Source organism: Camelus ferus, chromosome 2, assembly GCF_009834535.1.
Source record: "Camelus ferus isolate YT-003-E chromosome 2, BCGSAC_Cfer_1.0, whole genome shotgun sequence".
Classification (NCBI taxonomy): domain Eukaryota; kingdom Metazoa; phylum Chordata; class Mammalia; order Artiodactyla; family Camelidae; genus Camelus; species Camelus ferus.
This window is the reverse complement of record NC_045697.1, coordinates 103,290,314-103,311,582: the sequence shown is the minus strand read 5'-3', so window position 1 is coordinate 103,311,582 and position 21,269 is coordinate 103,290,314. Positions and strand designations below refer to the sequence as shown.

General features: G+C 43.6%; 1 protein-coding gene across 10 annotated transcripts in view; it reads left to right on the top strand.

Annotated features, from left to right (window-relative positions):
- The window catches only part of ZNF827 (zinc finger protein 827), a 170,262-nt gene that overhangs the window by 64,788 nt on the left and 84,205 nt on the right, over window positions 1-21,269 (top strand). For 9 of the 10 annotated variants that reach the window (XM_032464404.1, XM_032464355.1, XM_006187222.3 and 6 more), the window contains one exon: window positions 1,826-2,059. The exons of the other annotated variant lie outside the window; for it this stretch is intronic. In XM_032464404.1, the coding sequence (XP_032320295.1) occupies window positions 1,826-2,059 (234 nt within the window). The remainder of the gene's footprint in view (window positions 1-1,825; window positions 2,060-21,269) is intronic. 10 annotated transcript variants of the gene reach the window in all.

Below are 21,269 nucleotides of genomic sequence, written 5' to 3'. Positions count from 1 at the left end.
AGGACACCAGTCATACTGGATTGGGGCCGCACCCTAATGGCTATATTTAACTTAAGTACCTCCCTGTCTCCCAGTACAATCACAGTAAGGATTAAGGCTTCAACATGTATTTGGGAGGTGGGGCAGACACAGTTCAATCCGTAGCAGGATGTTATCCAGTGATAAATATTTTGGGGAAGAAAAGGAAAACTAGAGTCAGGTAAGAGAGATTGGGTATACTGTGGGGTGGGAGTTGCCGTTTTCATCAGGATGGTCAGGCTCTTCATTGGGAAGGTGGTATTTTAGCAAAGACTTGAAGGTCAAGTTAGATTGAAGTGCGGTTGTAACACAGGGACCAGAGACAGAGGAGTGGTGTGGAGGCAGGTAAGGGACATAAAACGGGCAGCCCATGGACTTGGTTCTAGTCCTAACTCTTCATCCTTCTGGTAGTAAAACTTCCAAGGGTCACTTTAGCCCTCCAGGTTCCCATTTCCAGCTGTGCTGGTCTTTGCGAACTTGTGACTCCGTAGCGTCTATTCTCAGAGGGCCATGAGGTAGAAAGAAAGAGCTTTGTGCCTGTATGTTGGCCGGGAGCAAGCAGTGGATAAGGGGTGATGGGTGTTTACTTTGGAAATTTACTTTCATTCTTTTTGTTGTTGTTGTTAAGGAGGAGTGGGCTTAAGGCTCATTCTAGTAAGCATTTCTAAGAACCCTGTACTAGGATGGGAACGTCTTTCTCAAAATGCAAACACACCTAATATAAGCAACCTAAGTTCCTACTCCACGGCCCTTCAAGGGGCGCAAGATGCCTGTGAACGTGACAGAGGGTAGAAGAGGTTGCTTATCTTCTTATCTTATTTTCTGGGGAAAGACCGAGAAGCAGTATGTAGCTCAGTGGGTGAAGGCCTGATACAGTGTAGCCAAACCACGGGATCCATCCAGTAGTAGGCCAGTTAGCTCTGCCCTGACCACACGCTCCACAGCAGCCAACCATGCTAAAAATGGAAAAAGGACACTGATGGAAAAACTGTTGAAATCTGAATAAAACCTGGGCCTTAGATCACAGTGAAGTGAATTTCTTCCTTCGGACGAATGCACCGTGGTTACGCACTGTGGTTACGTAAGATGCTGACGTTGGGAACACTGGGTGAAGGGCTGTATGGGAACTCTCTGAATCAGCTTTGCAACTGCTCTGCAAATCTAAAATTATTCCAAAGAAGAAATATTTCTTTTAAAAATGCCCATTGTGGACTCAGAGATGACTCGGGCTACAGACATGGAGCAGAAGAAACAATGCCAAGTGCACGCCCCACTGTTTGTGGGACGGTGGCATCAGCTTAGAGGGCAAAGCGGGACATTGCTTCTCTGAGCTTTTCTCTTCGGCAAATTCTCCATCCTCACCTCACCACCTCACACTAGGTTTTTTGCTTTCGTGGCTGCCTCTGACTCATGCTTATAGTTGATATTTTATGGTAGAATAAGTCTGGAAGCATTATTCTGTAATAGGATTAGATAGGGAGAGTGCCGATAGGTCAGAGGGGCAGCCGCATATACAGGAAAGAAGACACTGAGGGAGACTGAAGAGATGTCCGAACACTTTGTAGAGGCAGCACTTTTTAAAGTAGGTTCAAAAGATTCAGAAGCCCACAGTCTTCCGCATCCTACGCTCAGGGAGCGTCTGGTATTTTTGTGCCCAGGGCTGAGCCTGTTTTGAGCAGGTCGTGGTCCCTCTTGTGTTAGCATGATGTGACTGCGTGTTCCATACTTCCTTCAGGTGGGAGCAGCTAAGAGCGGGAGTGGCCTTCCATTGACATGTATGTGTATAATCCCTTTCTTCTTTTGACAGCTGCAAATCAGAAGGAACCCATGAATCTTAATTTTAAAGTGAAAGAGGAGCCCAAAGAGGAGGAGGCCCTAGGTGCCACCTTGCCTCGGTCCAGCTATGTGTTCAGCCCGGAGTCAGATGTGCCGGCCCCAAGCATCTCTGAGGACGCACTTAAGCCCCAGGAAGCAAAGGGCAATGTTCTAAGGCGGGATATGTCAGTCAAAGCAGCATCTGAACTTCTCATGAAACTATCAGGTACTCGATCTATCCTAAAATATTCACATTCTGGTACCTTCACTTGCAAGCCAACTGGGCTGCTTCCCGCATAGTTTATTAATTAGCCGAACGGCAGCAATATCACATTATAATGGTGAATTCAGGAATGGTTGGGTTCCTCGGCTTACATTCCTGTGTTGTGTGTCTGAATTTGTTTGCGCATGTTAGCCATGTACCTGTCTTATTAAATACACCCCCTATTCCTGAAGATGACTGCAAACTGTTGGAAAACACTGCTGCGTTCTAAGATGATGTGGGTCATCATTTTAAATGGGTTCTAATGACATTCAAAGCACTTATGTTAATTGATCAAAATATCTGTTCTTTCATAGCCGAGGACCTTGCATTTTGTGGTGTTTTTATACTATATGCTTTAAGAACCATTAAAGATATTTTTCTGAACTTAATAAGCCATCAAGATAGCACTTGAAGTGATTACCAGTAGAGTAGCAATGAGATTTTATAAATAGAAAATTTCATAATGAAATATTATAATAATTAATCTCAATTCTTAAGATAGATGAATAATTTTTATTAGTATCAAAATGTAATTTCAGCCTATCAAATGCTGGCAAAATGGGTTATAATTTGAAATCCATGCATTTTGGATTTTTTCCACTCAGTCTCCTATCTGCCCCATCCCCTTCAGAACAGGTAAAACTTCGGTGTATTTTAAATTTAGAGGTCTGACTTTGAAAAGGTGGAAAGAAAAGCTGTATCAATAATACTACTTATCATGTCACATCCCATCTGTAGTTCTCTGCTGCTAAAAGATAATTTTTGGAAACTATATTCAAAATGCTACTATGAAGCAAAAGCTGTTTTCAGTTTGTAACTTGCTGTGTTTGGAGGATAAAAGCAAGAAATATTTTAGGGAGACTTGGTCCCTCTGTAATTTCACCAGAAAGCCTGTGTTTCTGGTTGACCAGTAGATTGGAAAGTTTGAAATTAATTATTTAATTAGAGTTGTTATGTCAGAACGGTTGAAATTCCTGTATTTGCCAGTTGGTGGGGTTAAGAATTCTTTCCTTTGATGTTAATTTAAAAACACACTGGAACTGCAGGGGAACATGGTTTGTTACAAACGAAGCATAGTAACAATTATCATATCCGTATTGTAGCCCCATTTTTCTGACCTTCGCATCCATTGTGCCATTTCTCCTATGGAAATGGGAGATCTAGCAAGGCTGTGCTAATTGCTAAAAGCTGAAAGTTTACAAAAGTGATTTCCAAACCAACATATTTTCATATTTGAACCCTCCCTCCTGAGTCAGAAGGTCTTGGTAACGTTCAGGAATCTGTCTGGTGTTTTAATAGTCAATTCCGAGAGGTCACGCGGCAGCTCTGAGTCTTCTCCTATTAACACTGACTCTCACATTATGACTTTCACTCCCTTCCAACAGTGACTCCTATCTTCTTCTGATGGTAAGATTCCAGTGTGTCATGTTTCTATTTCAGAGTTTGCTGTGTGGAGTGTATTGTGAGCAGAGGAGGCTGGATAATGTGGAGCAATGAGGTTTCAGGGAAGATGTTCTCTGAGGAGAGCATTTTATCTCAGTCCTTTTGGATGATGCGATTTGGGACAATGAAGTCTGAAATCATTTCCTGGGTCGTAATGAGATCCCTGAAGTGCAAGACGGCTAGGCAGCCGTGCACATTTAATGACATTTGTGGTCAGCAGTGGCTCTTCTGAATGTTAATGCTGAGTGTGAGTACGGGTGCTGTGGGGTTCAGGAGTAGTCAAATGGATGACATGGTCCGATTTCCAAAGGGCATCTGCCCTGCTTCATGGTGTGGAAGTGAAAACTTGTTTGAAAACTAAGAAAACTACTGTTTGGCCCTGAAAAAATTTCCCAGCATTCTGTGTGCAAGAGACTTAGGTCAAGGAAGTAGGCATCACTGTCCCCACCTTACAGACGCTTGTGGTTTAGGTCAGAAGCAGTCCAGGGCGATGGAATCCATTCAGTAAGTGCTTTGCTCTGAAAACTTCATGCTTCTCCAGTCTAGCAGACTGTGGTCAGTAAACTGCGAAGACGTTTCCAAGTTAGTCCTAAAAATAGGAGTGTGACTTCAAAAACAAATATCTTTTCATTCCTAAGCCTCAAGGTAAAGAGGACTCATCCTTTACTAGGTTCAAAGTGGACAGGAGAGTTTCTAATCACAGGGAGATCAGGGCTCTTGGAAGAGGGAAGATGTTAGGAAAAAATTTCCTGTGCTCTCTCTCTTCACATTGTAATTTTAGCATTTTTAATGATCATGCCCTGAAAGCCATCTGCATAAAGGACCTATCAGTGTCTTCAGGCCCCTTTTCCCATGATATTTCCTGTCCCTTTATGGAAAAAGAGTAATAATTCATTTCCCAAAGCATCTGTGCAGGTGGTCAGGGATGCTCCAGGCTCACCTCACCTGGTACCCCAAAGCCTTGCTGCAGGCACTCCTGTGAGTGGGACTCCCTAGTGCTTCCAGCCTCGCTAATTTTCATTTACAGCCTTCTGTCCTGCTGGGGAAAATTGGTTGGTTGGAAAGAGCTGGGTGAGAAAAGTACGTCTCGTCTATTATCATACTTTTTCCCCCCTTCTTTCAGTTTTGACCCAAGGAATAGCTAAGATGTGGAATAAAAGGATTTTTCTTCTCTGTTACTTATTTCTCTGAGATTAGATGTCAGAATCTGTAGGTCAGGCCCTTTCAGTCTTTTCATTTGAATTAATAAGAGGAAGCTAGTCAACAATCTCAACTGCTTCATTTCCGGTTTTAAATTCATTTATGTTAACTCCTTCAGATGGATGTTGGGCACATGTCCAGGTTAAATATCATGTGCAAATTTTCTGCGTGGAGAAACCTCTGTAGGCATATTGTTTTCCAAATTGACATTTGTATTTTATGAGAAAAACACAGAGACGTTAGCGGCCAGGCTAGAATTTTTCATTAACTGTGTGTTTGGGAAAATCTGAGTTTTCTGCCTTCCTGGTGGCTCAAGTCTGATTTCCAGTCGTTAACTGGGGAGTCAAGTGCCTGACAGCTGGGCCAAGGAAATTGATTACCATAAAGAAAGCAACCTACTCTAAGGAAACCACTGGGTGTCTGGGACTACCTGTTGTTATGTGACACAAGGCAGCCAAGATAATCAGACGTTTCTGCTCAGCGTAGAGTTGCCAAAGATAACTTCCAGGAGTCTTGATTCAAGGAGGCCAAAATCCTGAAGTCCAATACAGGGGCTATATAACTTAGACAGACTAAGAGAATCAAGTCACTCTTAACCTCTGGTTTTGCAACGCTTAGTGACTTGGAAAACTTAAGGAGCAAATGTGTTATCAGAGATGTGACGTAGTGCTCTAAATGACACAGAGTTTTATCTGCTCTGTCTCTGTTGTGCTTTAAGAGAAGTAGCTATGTTGTAAATCCACTAAAAAGAAAAAGAAAAAAAAAAGAGAAGTAACTAGACTTAACAAGACAAAGAAATGCCCCTTTCTCTCCCTTTGAGCATGCGTGTATAAAATCTTGTGTATGGTTGCACCAAGAAGTAGCTGATCAGAATGCCATTTAAAGATATGAGTTCCACAAAAATAAGTAGCTGGAAAGCTGAAGTTACTCAAAAACGTTAATGAAAAATTAAACATTGGAGTTGATCTAACATGGTCAATAAAACTTTACATTAGACCTTCATTTGAAATGCATCTATTGGTTTTCTTATTTCTGTGCTCAAAGAAGGGAACCACATGGATTTACATTCATTCTTGATTTGTATTCACTTGTCCCTGCCTGGTCTTAGAGAGGAATATGCATTACAGTTGCTGCTTGTAGAGGAATCGAGCAGGACTTCGATCTGAAATACACAGGGATGGGAGTCACCTATGGAAGATCGGGTTTTGGCTCAGAGATACTTAGAAGCAGGTACACTTGTAAGATGAAGTTTTTAAGGCGAGTTCCATCTCTGAGGTGAACTGGAGCAGAGAGGAAAGGTACCCAGAGGGTGACTTTGTTAACAATTAGAGCTCTGGTTGTGAGTAACAAGTCCTCTTCAGCCAGTTGAGGCAGGAAAAAGGAATCGAATAGAAGGTGCAGGTTTGGGGTTTACTTACGGGATGAGCCCAAGGGCAGGGATGCAAGAGGGTGTCCAGCCTCCACTGAAGCCAGGGACAGGGGGACTTGGGGGACCCTGGCTCATCTTGCTTCTCTGGGCATCCACATGGACTTTTCCTGGTACCCAACCCACAGGGTGGAAAATGGCAATTGCCAACTGCTTCTGAGTGTACTTCTTGTTCCAAAGAGCAGCTGAACAGAAATTTCTTAATCCCAATCCCAAATTCTAGCCAATCGCCTCAGCTCCGATCAGGGTCCCCCGGTGGAAACTTCTACTGTATCGAGGGGCGAGGGCATGATGGGCAGACATGCCAGGAGGAGACGGGTCCCCAGAAAGGTACCTTGGGTGGGCAAGTGTGAGGGTGCTGTGAGACCAGAAAGATAAGCAATATGTATGAACCCCAAAAGTTTGAGGAGCAGATAATGGTAATTACTGTTACTTAAATATTGAAGGTAAATGTGTTGTGACCTTTCCTTTCGGGTGGAGTCTTGGAGAAGACTGCCCAGCCAGCACCCACTCTGGATGTGCTAAGGCGATGCTTCTCAAAGTGTGGTCCTCAGACCACGGGAAGTGATAGAAATGCCAATTAGTGAGGCCTCCTGCGGACCCAGCTGAAACTCTGAGGTTTTTCTCTTTTTACAAGCGCTGGAAGAGATTCTGAAAGCTAGGTTTTGAGAAGCACGGTGCTGAGGAAATGGTTCATTGGAGAAGTAAGTTTTGTCCATCTGAAAAGAGTGCATTAGGTTGAAGCTGACAGAGAAGAAAGCTATCTTAAATGCACATTTTACTTTTTAAAAAGAATCATCTCTCCCCAGTGAAGATTCTTTTTTTTTTTTTAAGCAAAGTATACTTGATTTACAATGTAGTGTTAGTTTCTGGTGTACAGCATAGTGATTCAGTTATACATATACATATACATATATATATGTGTGTGTATATATATATATATTCTTTTTCACTATAGACTATTACAAGATATTGAATATAGTTCCCTGTGCTATTAACAAAAGATAGTTGTTTATCTATTTTATGTATCTCAATCCTGAACTCCTAATTTATCTCTCCGCCTGCCCCTGCCTCTGATTCTTTTTAATTTATTATGAAATAACGGTAACTGGGAACCTTTTTCTGAAGGGAACATGTGCCTAATAAATCAAGCTAGTCTTGGTTGTAAGCCTCAGATAATAATACTTTTTTCAATGTTCTTTGCTGTTAAATGTGATGATTATTCCTGGGTGGTGTGTGCGTTCTTTTAGGAGGAAAAAGCTCCCCACCCCCACCGCCAACAAATCAAATATCACATCGGAGGCTCTTTTATTCCAGAGAACTCTTTGAGATAAACGAGAGATTTTAGCTAAATAACTTCTCAGGGCAAAACCAAGTCAGTCATCTATTTGGTATTTCTCCCTTGGAAAATTGTAGTCTAGCAAACTGCATAAGCTGTGACTTCAGTCTGACTTCAGTCATAATCTGCAAGGATGGAAAATCAGGCTTTTCGTCTTACATTAATGTTATTTCACATTCCCCTCCCTCACTTCCTAGTTATTTAATTGAATGGTGGGCAGAACCTGGGAGGCCTGGTGTTACCTAGTTCTGTGGTTCTACTTGCTTCCATCCGGTTCAAAGTTGGAGCTCGCTCCTAGGGTGAGCAGGTGGCCATGTTAGCAAAGCTATAAAAGAGTTCGAGAGTAATTTAGAAGTATCAGTTAAAAAAAAGTGTTTTATTTATTTTATTGATGTTGTCTATTTATCACATTGTCAGATGCATGGTACTGAGGAATTTGAAAGCATAAAAATGTCAAATGGCAGTCTGAAATTGAAAAATGCTCTTTTTCACTTGTTCTGTTTTCGAGGGAACTTGCTTTCTTTTTTAATTTTAAAAAAGTTCCCCCTAATGGAGGCACTGGATTGAACCCAGGACCTTGTGCTTGCCAAGCACGAGCCCTACCACTGAGCTGTATTCCCTACCTCCAACTGAGGGAACTTCTAAATTGCTTTTTTTAAACATCTTTATTGAGATATAATTCATATACTATAAAATCTGCCCATTTAAAGTGTGCAATTCCATGGATTTTAGTATATTCACAGAGTTGTGCAAACACCATTACATCTAATCACAGAACATTTTCATCACCCCCCAAAAAGCTCTGTACCCATTAGCAGTTACTCCTTACCACCCCCGACCCTCAGTACCCTCCCAGCCCCTAATCTGTCTGTCTCAATACATTATTTTCCTATTCTAGACATTCCATATGAGTGTAATTATGTAGTGGCTTCTTTCTCTTAGCATAATGTTTTCAAGGCTCACCTATGTTGTAATATGCATCAGTGCTTTATTCCTTTTTAGGGCTGAATAATATTCCATTGGATATTATTGGGCTGGATATACCAATTAATATAACACTAGTTTTACACATGGCATAAAGCAGATATATCACATTTTGTTTGTCCATTCATCCATCGTTGAACATTTGGATTGCTGTCGAACTTTTGCTGATAAAAAATTCCTGTGCAAGTTTTTGGGTAGACATATGTTTTGTTTCTCTTGAGTATAAACCTGCAAGTGGAATTACCATGTCAAATGATAACTCTATGTTTAACATTCTGAGAAACTGCCAAGCTGTTTCCCAAAGCAGCTGCACCATCTTATATCCCCTACAGCAAAGGCTGAAAGTTCCAGTTTTTCCACATCCTTGCCAAAAGTTGTTATTGTCTCTCTTTTTTATTATAGCCATCATGCTGGGCGTGAACTAGTATCTCATTGTGGTTTTGATTTGCATTTCTCTGATGACTAATGATGTTCAGCGTATTTTCATGTGCTTGTTGGCCATTTGTGTATCTTCTCTGGAGAAATGTCTATGCGAGTCCTCCCGCTTTTTAATTCTCTTTTTACTCGTGAGTTGTAAAAGCTCCTTATATATTCCGGATGTAAGTCTCTGTCAGATCTGTGATTTGCAATTCCTTCCTCGGTGATGGTCCCTTCACTTTCTTGACAGTATTATTTGAAGCACCAAAGGTTTTAGTTTTGATATAAACCAACTTACCTCTTTTCTTTTGTTGCTTGTTGCTTGGATAATTAGGGAATTATCAGATTTCCGTAATTCCAGAAATTAGGTGAAAAAATGCAGACTTCTTTAGTATTAACATGAAAGCCTGTCTTTACCTGTATTAGCACTGTATTCAATTTTCAGATGCAAAGCCTATGAAACCTAGTCTATTGAATAAATACTTCCATGGTGGAGTTGACCTCTCTGATTTCTGTGTTTGCTAAAGCATTCCGTACTTCAGCTGATGCCAAAGAATATTGATATGTCAGCTTTTTAGATGACTTATAATGAATGTGACGACAGTAGGTTTACAACTAATGAGGAGATCACGTTCCTCTTTACCATATATATGCTAAACAGCTCTCAGGATATACCTGTGTGTACAAATATGTATGCATATATAGACATACACATAGACAGAAAATCCATACCTGGGGAAGTTAAATCTTAAATAAGGAATTAGCCTCTTTTTTTTTAGCACTTGAAACCCAGTGAGAATTGGATCTGTTTGGCTCTCTTATACAAACAGGGAATCGATCATTTTAATAAGATAAAAATGTGACCTGTTTGTATACCCAGAGAATTCTTTTCTTGAAGGTGTAGGTCTTGTTAAGCTCAGAGGATGTACTCAGTGTTATTTAGCCGATCATTTAGTCAGGACAGAGCGGGGACTTGCTGGGTGCAGCTCTGGAAGGGCCGTTCTCTTCCCAGCTAGAAGCAGGGCTTTGCTTCTCACAGAAGCTCCTCCGTAACTGGTGCCACCCTTGCTCTTTGACCAATTCGTGCCCTTCTGTTTATTTTGAAATTCCACACTCAGCTTCCAGATCCCTGAGCCCGAACACCCGAGTGGCTCTGCTGCTCCCGCGCCTCGTGTGGGGGCTCCTTGACTCACGCCCCAGGCCAGCGCCTCAGTGCCTCCTCCTCCCCTCAGAGCTCTCGGCCCTCGGCCACCCTTTCGCTGTCTTGACACGGCTTCCTCCACCTCCCACACTGAGGCCGGGACTCAGACCGGCCGGCCTCAAAAGGCTCTTGTTTATGATCATCTCTGCTGCATCGCTCATATGTTAAGGAAAATTTGTATTGGCCTGCATTCCCAGAAACCAGGCAAGAACTCAGAAAGGAATTTCATGTACTCCACCTTTGTTACAGATTCCTCTTCTGTTTGGCTGGACTGGGGAAGGAAGGGGGTTTGACTATGGTGGTGGGTAGGGGAGGGCTGTAAGCAGGGGTGCAGGGTGGGGTTGGGCGTGGCGGAGGGGTACCAGATCCTTTACAATACTCAGCGAAAGAATTAAGAATGACCTCTAAGAAATGCATTCACAGTTGGTGTAGCTGCCCTTCTGTTTTCCTGTGTTGTCTTCTGTTTTCTGGTATAAATTACAGAACAAAAAAATCTACCAACATTTTCTTTTTTAAAACTTTTATTTATTTATTTATTTGTTTGTTTGTTTGTTTAAATTGAAGTATAGTTGATGTACAATGTTGTGTTACTTTCTGGTGAACAGCACAGCAATTCCATTATACATATATATGTATATATTCTTTTTCATATTAGGTTATTACAGACATTATCCACAACACAAATTGTAGCACAGAGAGGCCATCACTAACTACTATTTGATGATGGTAACTCTGAGAAGAAGCTTTCTTTTCATTTTTTTTTAATTTTAATTTAAAATTTTGTGAGGGGGGAGTAATTAGGTTGGTTGGTTGGTTTATTTATTTATTTGTTTATGTATTTATTTATTTATTTAAAATGGAGGTGCTGAGGATGGAACCCAGGACCCTGTGCATGCTAAGCACATGCTCCACCACTGAGCTAGACCTTCCCCCCTCAGAAGCTTTGTTTTCTGGGGGAGCCAATTGCAGTGTGGATGCAGATATTTGAGTAACCAATGAAACATTTCTGTTCCATGTTTCACTCAAGAGGACCAGTTTCCCTGCCGGCTAGAAGCTGTGTACCTTCTCACTGCATTAGACTCTCTTACCTCGCTCTAGCTTGTTATGGTCCCTCCCGTCAGACTTTCTGGCCATACGGTGGTCTTGTGAGGGAGAGCACACTGTCATGCTCCTCAAGGAGAGATCTAAAGCATTCTCATCGCACGGTGGCTTTTCTCCCCATCACCCTATTAACCTTTCACCTTGAACTTATTCATGTCAAAGAAGGGGAACATTTGCATCTGTAATTAAACCCCAGGGCTTCTGTGCCCATCTGGGTACTGGCTGATAACACAGATCTGGAGAAGGGAGTCCTCTCTCTGCTGTGGAGTGGCCACGTCCCACTGAGCAGGGGCTCCCTGGGTGGTGGTACCCGAGCCGATCAGCCACATTAAGCATCGGAAGATACACTGGTTGAGGGGGGAGCAATGGGGCCAGTTTCCGTTGAGCAGGGAAGTGTCCATGTTAGCCCAAGAGTGGAAAGCTTTTCTGAAGAGAGACTATTTCTCCCTTAAGACTTCTGTTGCTCTTGTAGGAAGGCAAAGGATTGAAAAGTGGTATTTTCTCATCATCAGACTGTGAGGACCTGCCTGTGACATCCTTGGTCTTCCTTCCTAATAAGTCTTCTATTTACTCCACGCATGTGTGTATCCCCCCTGCCCCCATATTTAGGCCATCCTGAGTTTGTGTTGATTTACTTCCTATTTTCTAAATACGGGCTGGCAGCTGGATTCGAGCACATTTCCTGGTTTCCCGTGGCTCGCTGTCTGCTTGTATTCCTTACTTCCACCTCTGGAGAAGCGGGGGAACCATGATAGAATAGACACGTGACCCACTGCATTTTCTCGTACGTCCAAAATCAAGGGGTGGGACTCACTGTTTCAAGAACAAATCATGAACTTGTTTCCTTTACTTCCTGCTACTGCCAACCTTAGCTCCGTAAACCCACCTAAACATACACGCACATTCCCCTGCTGTCACTGCCAGAGGGTCTTTCTACTGTTTTGGAGTCAGAGCATCCAAGGGGGCAAGCTTTCTGTGGTCCACACACACGTTACCAAAGTTATCCCAATGGCCCTTTGGTGGAGAGGGCGAGAGACCTTTAGCAGAACTGAGGGACTAACGGTGAAATGGCAGTGATTTGCGGGATGTATCTGGAGAGCAGAATCGTTGTCCCTCACTCTGCATTTAAATAGGGGTAGGAGGAGGATGGGGTAGAGCTCAGTGTAGAACACCTGCTTAGCATGCACGATGTCCAGGTTCAATTCCTAGTACCTCCACTGAAAAAAAGAAAAGAAAAAAAGTTGCAAAGAAAAATCAGTACCATTTATAATCTCTCCAGAGCAAGTGAAATATTTATGTATGCACTTAATAAAACATGTATGGGATTTTAAAAAAATAAAATAAATAAATGGGTAGGAATCTTCACTTGGAGTTCATTAGGGCTTATGTAGCCAATGTATTGGATAATATGTAGATAATTTTTTTCCTGCACTTTTTTTTTTTAAGCTGTGGAATGCAGAAGAAAACTGGGGACTCTGGATAATTTAATCAAGACCAAAGGTTTTCTCCTTTCCATTGCTTGTGCTGAAACCTTTTGTACCCTGTGTTTTCCACTCTAATGCTGTTTAAGGTATTTTCTCTGTCGTTCATATGAGAAAACTCTTCTGATGTGACTCTTTCTCATCTTTCTTAGAAACAACGGGGCTGAATCCTCACCCTAATGTGTAGCAGGGAGGGCCGAAGTATTAGGACCTGCTTCTCAGTTAGGGGCTCCCCTCTCCCTGTCCGCCTGCCCCCGCTTGCTATGCTGTTGCTCTTTACCACCTGGGCTAGAGAGGACACAGGAACAGGGAGAGGAAGGGCCATTCAAATGAGTCGCTTACCCTACTTGGAAGTTGCTTTTATTTTAAAAACATTTAGAAAAGAAGGTTGAAATACAGCCAAAGTGCATCGTGAGGCGATCCGTGCATTCCGTGTCTCCAAGGAGTGTGGGGAATTAAGAGCCCAGAGGGAACATCTCCCACCATCAGATGCTCCTGTTCCCTCTCCAAGGGTTCCCGCAGCTCTGGTACCAGGGACGTTGCCCCATCGAGCACAGAGGCTCGTGTATCATTGGCTGTTAGGGCTTTGATTTTTGGCAAAAGTTTGTACAGCTTTCTTGGGGGTTAAATGAACCCTGTGCTTTTAGCTTTTTCTCTACTTCTCATCATCGCTTTCCATTGCTTCTTTGCAGTGCTCTTTTTGTTTCTTTCCTTTTACTTATTCATTCAACACTATTTACTGAGCTCCTGTTACTTTCCAAGCCCCGTTTGGGGCATCGAGGGTGCCGAGGTGAACTAGATGGCACCCTCTCCTGCCTGAGCCTACGTTCTCTTCCCACCCTGTCTGCCACTGCCCGTATGCACCCTTGGTGGCCCCTGGGTCCTCGTCTCTCTCTTTATGTGCTGTTCTGCTCTCTGCTCCACCCCACCAGTCCTCCCCTGCCTGCTAGAGACATTGACCGATGCCAGAGAAGCAGCCAGGGCTCCTCAGCAGAGATCTCCTTGGGACACGATTCAGTAATATTTAGCACCACCTAAGAAAAGCATTTTAAACTAGTCTGCATATACTCAAGCCCTTTTACCATCTGTTAGTGGAAAATATTTAAAAGTTTGGTAAAACTCTGAGTTATTGAAATAAGACTTTGTTGGCTCCATCCTCTCCCAGGGCTCCTTCTGCTCATCTTCCTCCTCGTGGAGCATCCAGCAGAGGCCAACCCGTCGCCAGACGGAGATGGACCTTGCTTTTTGGTCATTTTTTATGTCAGCAGGGATTCTACTAAATCTCTCAGGAGTTCTGTTTAAAACCTACCTGCATACTCCCCCCACTCCCCACCCTTCCTGCATACAGGTTCATAGAAGGATACAGACAGGCCTATTAATCACAGCAGATGAAGTGGACAGGACATAGATTTATTAAATGGCAAAGGATAATGATGTTAAATAGCTTTAAGTTTAGATCAGATACTTTAATTGACCCTTTTCCTTTTTTTCCTCCTTTTTTGAACGTGAGACAAGAAAAGTATATTCCGCACATGAGATGAAAAATAGGTTAATTTTTAAAAAATGAGATCATTTGGAGTGTTACCAAATGGCAGACATGCAGTTTAAATGCACCGCTTTAGCTAATTTCTAGTGAAATCATGAAATGAAAAGAAAACAAGACGGCTGGGAGAGGTTTTACACTAATGCCGGGACACTCAGAGTTCAGTAGATAATGCCTGGCCCCTCCGCATCATCTGCTGGTTGGAGAAGCTGATCTCCCAGAGCCCCCAGTGGCTGAGGATTTTAATTCTTGTTATTTGGACGAAAGTGAAATCAAATGCAGCATTTGTGATGTGGGATGGATGTCTTCTGACTTGTGATCAAATTCCACGTGACCACTCCGAGGTACCTTCCTTTACGTCAGGGAACCCCCCCCCCCCGCCCGCCGTGTGGTTTAACACCGGACAGTGTCATACCCTGAATTGAGTCCAAAACTTGTGCTGCAGCTCGGGGCCCAGTTTTGCAGCCGGTCTGAAAACGCACTAGCAAATGTCCAGCTATGTCAGCTCAGGCAAGGACCACCTGTGTTCGTTGCTTGCCGAGGTAGGGGATGCAAAGACTCACTGAAAAATGAATAGAAGAATGAACTGCAGGTGCTTTGCTCTGATGGAAAATGATCTGTTTCTTGGACGCTGGAAAGGGAACTTCCAGGTCTCACTAAGCCTTTATTAGCTTTAAAGTTTGAGTTCCATTTTTTTAGGGAATACTGGTTCTTTGCAGACTTAGAATTAATAAAATGGAACACTTGGTGTTCCTTATTGTTTCTAATTTGACCCCCTGCTTACGTCTGTCCGCTTAAGTGTGATTTCTAGTGTGCATAGCTCACTGTTTCAACCTTTGTTACTTCTCCTTCCTAGTCGCCAGGTGGTATACTGCTAGAGTGAGGAAATGCAAATGCATTTATGGTTTTGGTGATCCAGTTCAAAAGGCCAATTCTGATAAAATATCTTTGAAATTGTGATAGAAATTAAAAGATGTGCGTGTGTATGTGTGTGGGGAGGGGGCGGGAAGAAGGTAAGGGGCATACGAAAAAACCTAGCTCCATCATTTTATTTTATTTTTTATTTAAAAAAAAATTTTGGAGGAGGGGAGTAATTAGGTTTATTTATTTATTTTTAATGACAGTACTGGGGATTGAACCCAGGACCTCATGCATGCTAAGCACGCGCTCTACAACCTCCTTCATAGTTCCATCATTTTAAACAAAATTCTCTTAATGTTTGGATTACTGTGAAGGTCAGTTTTACCACTTGGAAAAGATGGTTTAATGTAGTGAATGGTTTCATGAATTAATTAAGTTTGTGCAGATATCTGCATGTCTTCCTCATAGATACTGGCTTGGTCTCATGGTTTGCTCAGTTACTCCAGTGTGGTCCTGAGTAAAATGTGGTGTGTGTGTGTGTGTGTGTGTGCGCGTGTGTGTGTGCTGGAGGTCACTGTAAGGCTTTTCTGTTGAAAAATACAGTCGCCCCCCCCCTTTTTAATTAAGGAGGAAAAATTTCAATTCCATACCTCACACCATTTATCAGCCCTGCCCTCAGCTGTGCCTGTTTATCCTCAAGTCTGGAGGCCATGCGTCTTGTAAGTCTCCCACTCTGTGTTCCGAGAGGAGGCAGGTGGAAAATGCTGCTCTTGAAGGTTCTTGTGGGTTAGAACTAGAGAAAATTGCTGCACTGCTGTTTCCTTTCATGGAGAGCGTTCCTTCTCCTTTTCCCCAGGAACAGATGACTAGTGTGTCCAGCAAGGACAGTAGGAGCCTGTGTTGCCTCTCCTGGGATGTAGCAAAAGCCCCAGGCATGGGTTCCATTCCTCAGAGCGAGACTGGGGAACTTCTCCTCACTGAGGACGACTATACTCTGGACGCTGTAAGAATGAATCAAGGGCCACATCGTAGAGACACTGAAGTTTAATATGTAACTTCCTGTGGAGAAGCATGTCCCAGCTGAGTCTTTCAGAGAACTTAAGGCCTGTCTCAGTGTGCCAGTGCTTCTGTTTTATGGCATGACTCCTGGAGAGAGAGAAGGTAGGGGAAGAAAGAGGGAAGGAAGAAAAGCACTCGGGCATCCAGGCATCAGGGTCTTCATTTTCATAGCAAGAGCGGAGCTGCATTCATCCATGTTGCGCTGAGGACCAGCTCCAGTTGTCGGGGGAGGGAGTGCCTGCTGGGAGGCTGCTTCCTTCCCACATCATCGTTGAGCTCCAGCAACACAAAACCCGGCACAGAGTGTCCAGCTGCTGGGGAATAACGTTTTGGAGTAGTGCTGGGGCCTGGTCTCTCCCTGTGCCACCCAGGAAACCCAGCCCAGCTCTTCATTCCATCTTGATTCTGGCAAGGACAAAATCAAGCAAGAGAAAGCCAAGGGAGACGGCAGCAGCTCGTCTTCCTCAGGTGCCCGCGGGAGCCAGGCGCTCCCAGAGGCGGATGTTCCCAGGCAGGCTCTCTGCTCGTTCCTGGCTGTCTGTTTTGCTTCCCTTGGTCCGTTTGCCTTGCTTTTTTTTTCACAAAGTATTAAGGAATAAACCCAACACCTCCAGGAATTAGTTTTCATACCTGGGCCACGTTTTTGTGCCCATCCCAGAACTTTGTATCTTTGAGGATAGCAAAGTTGGAAAGATTTTTAATTTATCTGATTGACAGGAATGTCACTCCAGAAAATGAACTCTTTCCAGATGGCATCGTTGACATTGCTTCTAGAGGCTGTTTTAAGCTTCTCGTTATTCAAAAACACTAGCTCAGGACCATGATAGCCCCCAGAAAGGGAATGGCCAATTATTATTGTTTATTTCAGTGCCACTGCCAGTGCTGCGTCCTTTCGTGTTTTGTTTCAAGTTCATAGCGTGGCTGAGTGTCTGTGGCAGACTGAGGGGTCAGGGAAGGGAGAACAGCACACCTACTGTGTGCCCTGCCTCAGGTGATGCATGTGACAGACAGAGATTAATCTTATCAAATGTGTGAAGTCTGGCGGATGAAAAATGAATCAGAACCAGGCTCTCCCTGGGTGTTCAGTGCAGAGTGGAAATGAATCTGTAAATAATAATCACATTGAGCTATAATGTTAGCAAGGTCTGTACAATATAGACATAGGACAAAGGATGGAAAGGGTGTCATCTGATGAAGATAAAAGAAAGCTGCTTACAGAGGGGAAATTTCAAAATACAGTTCTGAAATCTGTATAGGACATTATTGGAGTATTTAAGAAGGGAATAAGGTGACGAATGGTGGGTTGTATTTGGGCAATTGGGATATTTCAGTATTGCAGGGAGCGTGGGGCTGGGACATCTATGGGGCAGAGACTAAGAGGAGGAGTCACTGTGCTGCTGTTCCATGTGATGGCAGGAGCGGGCGGGGCCTCTGCCCCCGCCCCCTGCATTCCACGAGCAGGCTGTGCTGGACCACTCCCTCTCCACCTCTTCTTGCTGCTTTTCTGCCTTCTCTGTAGGAGTGTATGGTAACAGTTCCTCCCCATCCACTGCTCTCTACTCGCCCTCCCTTGCTTATCTCACCCAGTCCCTTCCACTCTGTGTGTCACTGGTGGCTCTTCTCTTACTGCCTATAAACCATCATGACCTCTACTTCCTGCAGGGATCATAGGTACTTAGCCAAAACAGGACTGAAAATCTTCCTTCGAATTTTTCCCCAACTTTTCTCTTTTTCTACTCTTAATAGCAGCATTTTCCAAATATCCAAGGCTTAAAAGTCATAGAGTTGTTATTTTTTAAAATCTCACCTCCTTCTTATCCAGACCATACACAAGGCTTCTTCTCAGTTGTTCTCACATTGGTCACATCATTCTTTTTTCATTATTATTTTTTTAATTGAATGTTTTTTACATTATTTACAATGTTTCAGTTGTACAACAAAGTGATTCAGTTATACATATATATATTCTTTTTCAGACTCTTTTCCATATAGGTTATTACAAGATATTGAATATAGTTCCCTGTACTATACACAGTAGGTTCTTGTTGTTTATCTTACTTATATATTGTAGTGTGCATCTGTTAATCCCAAATTCTTAATTTATCCTTCCCTTCTCTTTTCCCCTTTAGTAACCATCAGTTTTTTTTCGATGTCTGTGAGCCTGTTTCTGTTTTGTAAATAAGTTCGTTTGTACTGTTTTTTGAGATTCCACATATAAGTGATATATGATACTTGTCTTTCTCTGTCTGACTTACTTCACTTAGTAGGATGATCTCTAGGTTCATCTAGGTTGCTGCAAATGGTATTATTTCATTCTTTTCTATGGCTGAGTAATATTCCATTGTGTGTGTGTGTGTATGAGTACCACATCTTCTTTATCCACTCATCTGTCAGAGGACACTTAGGTTGGTTCCAAGTCTTGGCTATTGTGAATAATGCTGCTATGAAGGTCCCTTCATCTCTTCATTCTTGATTCGGACTCTTAACTGTCCACCACCAATTCCTCTACATTCAACCTCTGGAATATCTTGTGAGTCTTTTCTACCCTCATGACCTTCAGTCCAGGCCCTCATCATCTTTTTGCTTGGAGATGATGATACAATACCGCCATCAGCCCCCATCGATTTCCCCATCTCCATTTCCTCTGGTCCCTTCATCCCGTACGAGTGCTCCTGTCGAAATGTCATCTGATTGTGCTGCTCCCCTGCCCAAACCCCCCAGTGGCTGGCTTCTCATTTAGGATAGTCTTCCTGGTCCAGCATCTGAGATTCCATATTCTGCCCTTACCTGCCTCTCCAGTTATTTCTCTGGAGTGCAACCTGACACTCTATTAGACAGTATGTTCAACGGAAGATCTGGCTTCAGCTCCAAGGTTACAGCTTGAAGAATTAGGAAAAAAAAAATACAAAAACTCCTGGCCTAGAGTCAGAAAGGAGAATGTTGGTTGGCAAAGGCTGAGGAAAGGGGGAAATGGGAGTTAATGGGTAGAGTTTCAGTTGGGGAAGGTGAAAAATTCTCGAGGTGGTGCTGGTGATGGCTGCACAACAGTGTGAACGTACTTAATGCCACTGAATTGGACGCTCAAACATAATTAAAATGATACATTTTATGTTGTAGATATTTTACCTCGCCCCCCCCACCCCCAAAACACACAAACTCTTGGAACTCTTGGCCAAATTGAGAGAGAATAGGCGTGAGAGGTTATGAAGGTTGGGGCGAGGGGCTTTTGGAGAGAACCAGGCTGTGATTCCCCAACTGCCAGCTAAGGGGGGTGAGGGAAGGGATACCAGCCTTTTACCCCAAATCTAGAGCCCACGGCTTGAGAGATGCCATCTGGAAGTTCGTCTTGTGTTTTCCTCAGTTGGGAGCCTCATGGTCCGTACCTGACGTTGGCCTAGGATCTGGAGGGTGAGAGATGGCAGACTGCCTTGGTGTCTGAGTAGAAGAGAGTGGCCTGCTGTGCCGTGGTGGGGGCCTCTCTGTCTGATCAAATAAGAGGCAGCCATTCCCCACGGTTCCGAGTGGACCAGGTTCCCACAAGAGGGTCCACATGGGTGTGGTCTGCAGGGCTGTCCAGTGGGGCTGCCTAGAGAATTGGTGGTCCCTGCGCCCAACTCAAGTGGATGCCCACAGGTGGGTGCCTGAGGCGGTGGAGGGAATCAGGCAGCCCAGGCTGGAGGCCATTCAGCCAGGTCGAGGTAGTTTAGAGAGTGAGCACCTCCAAGGTCAAGATCTCCGAAGACCCTGTGGGCAAATCCCAGGAGAGAAATGTCTGCTGGCCTAAAGAGGGTGAAACCATTCTGGAACAGGACAGCGAGACAAGGGCTGTCCGTCCCCTCTCCTCCCCTTCCTCCCCCTCCTCTAATCCTAGGGTCTGAGAGGGAAGCTGGTGTGCTGGGAAGAAGGCAAGAAAGGGGGGAGGGAGCCCACCACACCATTTCCCCCAAATTACAGGCAACCTGTGGACCCTTCCAGGGGGAAACCAAGGTCACCTTTACAGAAAGATTGAGCTGTGGGTTACCCCGGGGGTTGGGCCTTCCGGACTGTGAATCGAGACCATGTTTGCTGCTTCAAGGGCTGTGAGGCTTTTTATTATCTAAGAATTACCAGGTTATGGGCCTGCCTGGGTTTTCACCTGGGAACAGGAAGGAACATTTTCCTACTGGACAGGTTTAAAGAGACAACGGAAGACAAAAAGAGAGTTGCGTTTATGATTTCACACTGTGAGTCCTGCTTGTTCAGGGAACCAGTTCTGCCTCTCACTGGTGGCGCTTCAGCCTAACAGACACCGTGATGGTCCCCGAACCCCCCAGGGAGAGTACAGTTCCACCTTTGGGCTTTGGTCCATGGTCGTCCTGGACCCCTCTTCCCACACTGTATTTAAATTTTACTTCTTGTATGGGAGGGCTGTTTATACTTGTCTGATCATCCATTTAGATTTAAGCTTCTTGAGGGCAAGAACCAGGTCTTACTTACCTCTGAACCGCAAGAATCATCCATCTAGTGTCTTAGTGTGTAGTAGATGTTTAAAAAAAAGATTATAGAATGACCAAGTGACTGATGAATGAAATGATCCCCTTTGCTGGCTGATATATATTGTGTTTATGACGGTAGAAAAGACAGTATTGTGACACCCCCATTGCTTTTTCCCTCCTGTTGCCAAGCAGAGTATGAACAGGGCTTATCCGATTCACAAATCAGCTCTTCCGAGGCCACGAGGCACGCACTCTGACCTGAACTAGACTTCTAAAGAGGAAATACCATCATTTTATGGGCGTATGTAATTGTTTTCCATTTTTTTAAATGTAGGTAAATGACAAAATATCCACATTTATCCTAGAAAGATTACAAAATGTAAATAAGCATTACAGTAAACTGTCACCCACAATCCACCTCCCAGGCATAACATATTGTTAACACTGTCTCATCTTTTCCCATTTGCCAATTTCTTTCTGGAAATAGCAGTACAGGCCGCTGGAGTATGATTAATATTTGTCCTATCATTTTAGGAAGAGATTCTAAAAGGAGCTACAGTGTGCGGAGAGGGGGGATGTTGGGAAAGCATATCGTGGTACATAGACTTGTCCCTGGGGGTGGGAGTCAAAGCGAAGAGTGA